The following is a 9,922-nucleotide window of genomic DNA, read 5'->3' on the forward strand; positions in this document are numbered from 1 at the left end:
GGAGTGGGTCTGTGGACTTTTCCATGTGAATATTAAAGTCACCAAAAATTGGAATATTATCTGCTATGACTACAAGGTCAGATAGGAATTCAGGGAACTCAGTGAGGAACACTGTATATGGCCCAGGAGGCCTGTAAACAGTAGCTATAAAAAGTGATTGAGTAGGCTGCATAGATTTCATGACTAGAAGCTCAAAAGACGAAAACGTGTTTTCTTTGTAAATTGAAAGTTGCTATCGTAAATGTTAGCAACACCTCCGCCTTTGCGGGATGCGCGGGGGATATGGTCACTAGTGTAACCAGAAGGTGAGGCCTCATTTAACACAGTAAATTAATCAGGCTTAAACCATGTTTCAGTCAGGCCAATCACATCAAGATTATGATCAGTGATTAGTTCATTGACTATAACTGCCTTGGAAGTGAGGGATCTAACATTAAGTAGCCCTATTTTGAGATGTGATATATCACAATCTTTTTCAATAATGGAAGGAATGGAGGAGGTCTTCATTCCAATGAAATTGCTAAAGCGAACACCGCCATGTTTAATTTTGCCCAACCTAGGTCGAGGCACAGACACGGTCTCAATGGGGATAGCTGAGCTGACTACACTGACTGTGCTAGTGGAAGACTTCACTATGCTGGCAGGCTGGCTGGCTAACAGCCTGCTGCCTGGCCTGCACCCTATTTCATTGTGGAGCTAGGGGAGTTAGAGCCCTATCAATGTTCTTAGATAAGATGAGAGTACCCCTCCAGCTAGAATGGAGTCCGTCACTCCTCAACAGGCCAGGCTTGTCCCTGTTTGTGAGTGAGTCCCAGAAAGAGGGCAAATTATCTACAAATTCTATCTTTTGGGAGGGGCAGAAAACAGTTTTCAACCAGTGATTGAGTTGTGAGACTCTGTTGTAGAGCTCATCACTCCCCCTAACTGGGAGGGGGCCAGAGACAATTACTCAATGCCAACACATCTTTCTAGCTGATTTACACGCTGAAGCTATGTTGCGCTTGGTGACCTCTGACTGTTTCATCCTAACATCGTTGGTGCCGACGTTGATAACTCTCTACACTTGCCAGTTTTAGCTTTAGCCAGCACCATCTTCAGATTAGCCTTAACGTCGGTAGCTCTGCCCCCTGGTAAACAGTGTATGATCGCTGGATGATTAATTTTAAGTCTAATACTGCGGGTAATGGAGTCGCCAATGACTAGGGTTTTCAATTTGTCAGAGCTAATGGTGGGAGGCTTTGGCGTCTCAGACCCCGTAACGGGAGAAGTGGAGACCAGAGAAGGCTGGGCCTCAGACTCTGACTCGCTGCTTAATGGGGAGAACTGGTTGAAAGTTTCTGTCGGCTGAATGAGCGACACCGGTTGAGCATTCCTACAGCATTTCCCCCCAGAAGCCATGAGAAAGTAGTCCGGCTGCGGGGACCGTGCGAGGGGATTTATACTACCATCTGTTCTTACTGGTGGCACAGACGCTGTTTCATCCTTTCCTACACTGAAATTACTCATGCCTAACGATTGCGTCTGAAGCTGGGCTTGCAGCACAGCTATCCTCGCCGTAAGGCGATCGTTCTCCTGTATATTATGGGTACAGCGACTGAAAAAAGAAGGCATCATGTTAATGTTACTTCTTAGCTTCGGCTGGGGGAGGTCCTGACGAACCAAGTCCAGATAAAGCGTCCGGAGCGAAAAAGTTGATTGAAAAAAAATAATTGCGTGAGGGAAAAACAAAAAATATAAACGGTAATTAAAAAGTAAAAACCGTAAAGTTGTCAGGTAGCAAAGTAAAGTTAGCAACAAAACACACAGCAGCACGTAAACATGATCTCCCTGTAAATGCAGGGGTTGAAGAGTGACCACCTGACGGAACCCAAAGGTCCTGAAGCCAGAGTGGTGTGTCAGCGTGACATTAATCTTCTGCAGGCACATACCCACAAAGACATCATCAATGGGGAAGAGGTCAGTGCTGGACACTGCCACTACCAGGCTCAGCACAAACCATACAACTCTATGCACAAGGACTACTGTACTTTTAACCATTTCCACTGAGAATTTTACAAAAACGTTTAGTAACAGAATGTGCTGTCATTCTGTTACCAAACTTTGGATCTGCACTGTTCTTCAAGTAGATGTGTTTTTGTGAAGTCTTCTAATTAGTTCATTACATTTTACCATGACTATCCGCATTGACCCTATCTTGCACTGACTGCACACTCACAATACTATATATACACACTATATACAGTACCAGTTAAAGGTTTAAACACACATTCAAGGGTTTTTCTTTATTTTCACAATTTTCTACATTGTAGAATAATAATGAAGGCATCAAAACTATGAAATAACACATGGAATCTTGTAGTAACCAAAAAAGTGTTAAATCAAAATATATGTTATATTTGAGATTCTTCAAAGTAACCACCCTTGCCTTGATGACAGCTTTGCACACACTTGGCATTCTCTCAACCGCCTTCACCTGGAATGCTTTTCCAACAGTCTTGAAGGAGTTCCCACATATGCTGGGCACTTGTTGGCTGATTTTCCTTCACTCTGAGGTCCAACTCATCCCAAACCATCTCAATTGGGTTGAGGTCGGGTGATTGTGGAGGCTAGGTCCTCTGATGCAGCACTCCATCACTCTCCTTGGTCAAATACCCCTTACACAGCCTGGAGGTATGTTGGGTCATTGTCCTGTTGAAAAACAAACGATCGTCCCAATAAGCCCAAGTATCACTGCAGAATGCTGTGGTAGCCATGCTGGTTACGTGTGCCTTGAATTCTAAATAAATCACAGACATTGTCACCAGCAAAGCACCCCCACACCACCTCCTCCATGCATCACGGTGGGATCCACACATGCGGAGATCATCCGTTCACCTACACTGCTTCCCACAAAGACACAGTGGTTGGAACCAAAAATCTCAAATTTCGAATCATCGGACCAAAGGACAGATTTCCACCAGTCTAATGTACATTGCTCATAAAAAATAAAGAAAACCCCTTGAATGAGTAGGTGTGTCCAAACCTTTGACTGGTACTGTAAGTATTCACATCCCTAACATGATGCAGCTACTGTACCACTATGCTTGAAAATATGGAGAGTGGTACTCAGTAATGTGTTGGATTGGATTAGCCCCAAACACAACACTTTGTATTCAGGACAGAAAGTTAATTCCTTTGCCACATTATTTGCAGTGTTACTTCCTTGTGCATTGTTGCTGTACAGGCTTCCTTTTTTTCACTCTTTCATTTATGTTAGTATTGTGGAGTAACTACAATGTTGTTGATCCATCCTCAGTTTTCTCCTATCACTCTGTAACTGTTTTAAAGTCGCCAATGACCGCATGGTGAAATCCCTGATCGGTTTACTTCCTCTCGAGCAACTGATATAGGAAGGAGAATTTTCAATCCCAATGATAATAACTGACAATCAATAGCTCTGACCAATCCCCGAGATCTGTAAGACCATGGGTTTAATAATAATTAGTCAAAGACTCAGCTTATGCAAAAAGATAGTAGTTTATTCATGAGAAGTCCATTATAAAAAGACATCCATTTTATAGCTGGGCACATACTTCCACACAAACAGTAGATATCCTACGCACATACATACACACAAACAGTAGGTATCCTTCGCACATGCATACAAGTTAAAATCTTAAACTATGCCTTGCTCAGGCAGTCTGTATTTTTCCACTATACAGATACATTGTTTCTTTAATCTGCAACTCATTTCATAATTTTCTGTGAGCCCAACAGTTTCTCCCCTCCACGGGTGGAGACAGAATGTCCTGTAAGGAACACAGTAGTCCAGCTTGTCTGTTGATAGCTCCTCTTATCATTTGTTTCGCACTTGCACCCTGTTTACATACTAAAAAGGAACAAAATGTCCTTGTTCTAATTCTGACTAAAACTACACACATCATCAGATTATAGCATGTGGTAAATAACATTTGATTTGAGTCAATGTCACTCTTTTACTGTGAAATTGCTCGTATATGAAATAGGCCTACAATAGGCTTCAAGCGGCAAACTTATTTTGTCTCATACCAAAAGTAAGCAGGTCACACATAATTGTGCCGTTGGGGTAGCCTAGTGCCAGATATGTTTGTGCTATCATGTCAGCTGTTTGGCATGACAAGGGGTGGCATGATGGCACAAACAGACTGGTGCCCAGTCTACCTCTGGGGCTTTCTCCACCACAGAATAATACACCATGTTTGTGGAGAATGTAATTCTGCATTCATAACCAAGTGGAATGGTGGTAATTACCAGTTGTGACATTGGAAATACTTGTTTTCCTGAATTTAAAATTGATAACATTTAGATTTTGTGTCACTGATCTACACACAATACCTCATAATGTCAAAGTGGAATTATGTTTTCAGAAATGTTTACAAATTAATAAAAAATGAAAATCTGAAATGTCTTTAGTCAATAAGGATTCAAACCTTTTCTTATGGCAAGCCTAAATAAGTTCAAGAATAAAAATTCCACCTCCAACATTGTTTTAGAGAATTTGGCAGTATGTCCAACCGGCCTCACAACCGCAGACCACATGTATGGCATTGTTTGGGCGAGCATGATAATGCACAGCCCCATGTCGCAAGGATCTGTACACAATTCCTGGTAGCTGAAAAATGTCCCAGTTCTTCCATGGCCTGCATACTCACCAGACATGTCACCCATTGAGCATGTTTGGGATGCTCTGGCTCGATGTGTACAACAGAGTGTTCCAGTTCCCGCTAATATCCACCAACTTCACACAGCCATTGAAGAGGAGTGGAACAATATTCCACAGGCCACAATCTAAAGCCTGATAAACTCTATGCAAAGGAGATATGACACGCTGCATGAGGCAAATGGTCACACCAGATACTGACTGGTTTTCTGATCCACACCCCTACCTTTTTTTTAAAGGTATATGTGACCAACAGATTCATATCTGTATTCCCAGTCATGTGAAATCCATAGATTAGGGCCTAATGAATTTATTTAAATTGACTTATTTCCTTATATGAACTGTAACTCAGTAAAATCAATTAAATTGTTACATGTTGCGTTTAGATTTTTGTTCAGTATACAAACAGACAACAGCCACCTTTTCAACCACATACAGTACATTCTATCACATTTTGCATGACTGCTGAAAAACAGGTGTCACCCACAAGGAAGTGGTGAGGTGCACAAATTTACATGCCTCTTCAGAGTGCAAAGTTGAGAGGCTATAGTTCTTTTTTACGATTGGACACAATTTTAAAAAGGTTGCCTTGTCAATTTGTCGGTGTGATAGTTGTGTGGTGGAAAGGTATGCAGAGGGATATAGCTGGCTCCTGCTGACTGGAAGTGTTGGAACAGTGAAACCCAACACTGGTTGACTTTCAGTAAAAAAAACACCTGACCTCAGGCTCATAGGACAGTGGGATCGTGGTCAAGGTTGAAACTGCTAAACAAACCTAAAGAACTGCACACACTTTATTTATCTCCTATCTTAAAATCCTTGGTTCTTTTTTAAAATGGCCTTTACAAGAACGTTGCGTAATTCAATTATAATTTAAGAGGATACAGTATTTTAAAGATGGTATAATGCTCATGCATTTTTGTACCTAACTTTTTAAATGTTGAATATCTGTACAAAAATGAATTCAATTTATGGATACATTTTTAAAGGATTGTGTCTCAAAACATTTGCAGGAGCTCACATGAAATTACCCTTCAAACACATTTCATATTACACTATTTCTTTTAATGTTGTTCTCTTATATTTTCTTTACACAATCTACTTCCTCATAAGAAAGTACGGGCCCTGCTATGCAATAAAGTTCATCTGAATAGAAACTGACAAAACCCTGGAAATGACCACATGTTTCAGAAAGCATTATGACATCACATTTAAATATACATTTACAACCCACAGATTTCAGCTATAGTAGACAAGTTCATCACTGCTCCCTCAAACAATTGATTGTTTATAATAATTGTACACCACAGCTCCCCTTCCCCACAGCACACTAGACCTGTTAAGTTTGTTACCCATCAGTACGTACCTCTGTAACCCACTAGACCTGTTTTTAAAGTTTCTGTTCGACCTTCCAGAACCCAAGAAAAATTCTACAAACTTCCTTGTCAAAAGTATCAAATCTCCGTAGGGCTCGTACACCATCTTTGCTGAACAGAATACACAGTAAAGCCAATATGTCAGAATACTTCAAATAGAAATATCGATGAAGGAAAGGAAGCTATTTTTGACCATTTATAAGGATAATTTCTCTATGAAAGGAATGCTTCTTTTACAGTAGTGAGACAGACAAGTACAGCAAGATACACACAACACCTGATGCCTCATATCCTTAATCTAAAGCACTTCAGCTTTGTGTCCTGCAGTAGAGACCACATGGTCCACATCTCGGTGGGATTCAGTTTGTGTACCAGCATGATCTCCCTGTAAATGCAGGGGTTGAAATGTGACACCACCTGATGGAACCCAAAGGTTCTGAAGCCAGAGTGGTGTGTCAGCGTCACATTAATCTTCTGCAGGCACATGCCCACAAAGACATCATCAATGGGGAAGAGGTCAGTGCTGGACACTGCCACTCCCAGGCTCAGCACAGTCTGACGTGACATCAGGTAGCCCCCACCGCCAGCGTATGGAGGATATGGCTTGTTGGGGTACATCTCCTCTGGTATGAAGTACTTCCATTGGTTGTGCCGGATTGGATAGGCTCTTGAAATTATGTCACCAGCGAAGAGTTGCTCCGAGGGCTTGTGGCCTTTAACATATTCAACCAGATTGCTTGTGTGAACAAAAACGTCATCGTCCCCTTTGAACACAAAGTGGGCCCACTGGCACTCCAAGGTGAACCAGTTCAGGAAGTGGACCTCCTTCAGGGTCAGGTTGAAAAAACTGTCCTCAAAATCCCATTGCAGGATGTCCCCAAACTGCCTGCTCTCCCACTCCAGTAGCTGCTGCAGCAGGAATCCCTGTATTCTGTCTAACGACTTACCTACTAAGAACAACAGTTTCACCCTTTTACCCTGAACATATCCTCTCTTCCCCCAAGTGCTCCGGAGTGCAATCCTGCGATCCACCTGGATGGCTGTGGACTTAATGGCCAGCAGGAGAAAAAGGTCATTCTCACAGGGTGTTGGAGACAGCAGGCGGGGGAATGTCCTGCAGTGTTTATACATGAGGAAGTTACGGTGGGGAGGTGGGACAGAGGACGGAATATTCTGCATGCTGTCATTGAGGGAGCACTTGAAAACATCCACAGTAGGCTGTGCCAGCAGTGGTGTGGTGGAGGCAGAGGTGTTCCAATGCCAACCTGTGTGGTTCTTACGCCACACTCTGAGCTCTCCCCTATATGGTAGTGAGACATTGACGTCCATCGTCATAAAGATGACACCAATCAATGACACCAACGCAGTCCCAATGATAATGGAACATCTACTGAGGCGTAGGTTTCTGAAGAGGATCCTCATGGTTCTGAAAATAATTGCAAGCACAATACGTTTTAGCAACAAGGAGTATATGTAGTAGGCCTACAATAGACTACAAGCGGCAAACTTATATTGTCTCATACCAAAAGTATGCAGGTCACACATAATTGTGTCTCTGCGGTAGCCTGGTCCCAGATACAGTATGTTTGTGCTATCATGTCAGCTGTTTGCTATCATGTCAGCTGAGTGGCATGATGACACAAACAGACTGGTGCCCAGTCTACTTATGGGGCTTTCTCCACCACAGAATAATAAACCATGTTTGTGGAATATGTAATGCTGCATCCATAATCAAGTGGAAAGGTGGTAATTACCAGTTGTGATGTTGGAAATACCAGTTGGATGCTAATTGTCCACAAGCTGTGTCAACCATAAACTACAATTATAGCTATTATGCTTGTAAACAAATCATAGTGTTCAAAAGCCATATTCTTAAATATTTTTTTTGAAATAATGTTTTGTTTTTTCATTTAACTGCCAAAAATGCTGTTATCAAGGTAATTTCCTTAGTGGGTGATGTCAGAGGTCAAAGTGTGAGAGAGGTTAGATGATAGAAGAGTTTCCCACTTGGTTATGAACGCAACATTAGACCTAGGCTATGCTTAACAAGTGGGTGTCTAGACATGTAAATTAGAGGCTCTATTCAATCCGCATCACAGAAGTTCAGCTTTACATCGTAATTTAAATTTAAAGGCAATGTTCCCGATTTAGCTGAGACTGCATTTGTTAAGAGCTGCATATGTCGGCCCTATTCTATCCGGTTGCAACACAATCTCACACTCAATTCATGCAAATATCTACAAAAAGTATTTCAGCAGGTTTTGTGCGGCTTAGCACCATTATACAAGTATTAAGCAAAAACAAGCATAGAAAACAGCATTGGCATTAATAAAATCTGGGTGATGAACAATATTGGGTTGTTAACACGTTTGTTTTATGTGGGACACATACAAAGGCTGCGTAAAAGAACATTTACCAAAATGCATTGCTCTAATAACTTTAAAAAGATTGCTTGGAAGTTTGCCCACCAAAAAGGTATTTTCCTATAAATGAAGTCACACAAAAGTGTGTCTTTTCCTACGAATTAAGTCGCACAAAAAAATTGTGTATTTTCACACAAAAAAATGCACGAAATCTGCTGAATTACTTTTTGTACATATTTGCACGAATTGAATGTGAGATTGTGTTGCTTATTTCGTAAGGCAATAACAGGGTGCTTGAATGAAGCCAAACATGCAATTCCCACCAGTGGAGGCTGCAGAGGGGAGGACTACTCATAATAATAGCTGGAATGGAGTAAATGGAATGGTATTTGAAACCATTCCAGCTATTCTATTCCAGTCATTAGCACAAGCCCGTCCTCCCAATTAAGGTGCCACCAACCTCCTGTGATTCCCATAGGCCTATAAAAAAGAAACAGGGTCCAAAACTCACTTGATTTAGTTACAATTTAAGTGTAGTTTAATTCTGATTTTATTTTAAGAGCAAGATGGTTTTGTAAACAGAAACTGAAAAACCTCAATAATGTTCCAGCACTCAGGTGTAGCCTAAAGAACCTTATGATAATAGTTGATAATAGTTTAGGCTACACCACAAAACTATTTGTCAATTATATACTAGTTACACTAGTTATTTTATACTAGACTGTATTTACTTATTATAAAACAAGGAAATACAATATAATGCGTGATTGATTAACTAATTAATTGATCATTTATCCTATCAAGCCCAAGATATTTGGTTTGTTTTCATTTTTTATGCGCTTATTCAAACATTTGTATTCTTAGCCATTAAAAAAAAGAGTTTCAATACAACACTAATTCACTTACTTGATATTAAAAACAAAGACGAAGAGACCATCAAAATAGTTGTAGCCTACTTAGGAAGTGAGTTTCGGGGAGAACTGAAGTGCTGTTCGACATTTACCACCATACAATCCTTAGCGGGAAGGATGCACAATTAATGTTTGAGCACCTGTTGCTGAAATACTCCGTTTATAATTTGCTTGATCCAGTTAAAATTCTTTACAAATACTACCATATCCACGTTTTTAAGAAGTTATGCTATTCGTCTAGAGAATCGTTGCGAATTGACTCGACTATGGTTACTAAATTCAAGTTACCTCGCTGTCCTGAAGAGAAGTTGCATTACATGTATTGTCACCGATTGATCCTATAACCTTGAAGGGCGTGCCTTGCGCTTTGTCATTTGGATATTCTTCATTCCTTCTGACTTTTGTAGACTATGTCCAGTTCCTGCTATTAGATCCATGAACTTTTGAAAATTGAATTTCCCAATATTTTTGATATAGCTACTAGGAACATGAGGGACAAAAAGGGTGCATTGTATTATCATAAACTTGACCAATTTGAGTTCGTAATTGGTTTTAATCCCCAAATTTGTCATGACAACTTTTTGTTTTTCTTCA

The 9,922-nt window shown here is 40.7% G+C and overlaps 1 protein-coding gene across 2 annotated transcripts; it reads right to left on the reverse strand.

Annotated features, from left to right (window-relative positions):
- Positions 1–3,497: 3,497 nt before the first annotated feature.
- On the reverse strand, positions 3,498–9,791 carry LOC109895918 (N-acetyllactosaminide beta-1,3-N-acetylglucosaminyltransferase 4). Of its 2 annotated transcripts, none has more exons than XM_020490019.2 (2): positions 9,324–9,678; positions 3,498–7,480 (listed from the first exon to the last, which is right to left on the reverse strand). In XM_020490019.2, exon 2 carries the CDS (start codon positions 7,474–7,476, stop codon positions 6,340–6,342), a length of 1,137 nt encoding a protein of 378 aa, XP_020345608.1. In that variant the 5' UTR covers positions 7,477–7,480; positions 9,324–9,678; the 3' UTR covers positions 3,498–6,339. The 2 variants fall into 2 exon arrangements, with proteins under 2 accessions (XP_020345608.1, XP_020345607.1); XM_020490018.2 differs by having other exon boundaries at positions 3,504–7,480; positions 9,617–9,791.
- Positions 9,792–9,922: the final 131 nt, after the last annotated feature.

This window comes from Oncorhynchus kisutch, linkage group LG8, assembly GCF_002021735.2.
Source record: "Oncorhynchus kisutch isolate 150728-3 linkage group LG8, Okis_V2, whole genome shotgun sequence".
NCBI lineage: Eukaryota > Metazoa > Chordata > Actinopteri > Salmoniformes > Salmonidae > Oncorhynchus > Oncorhynchus kisutch.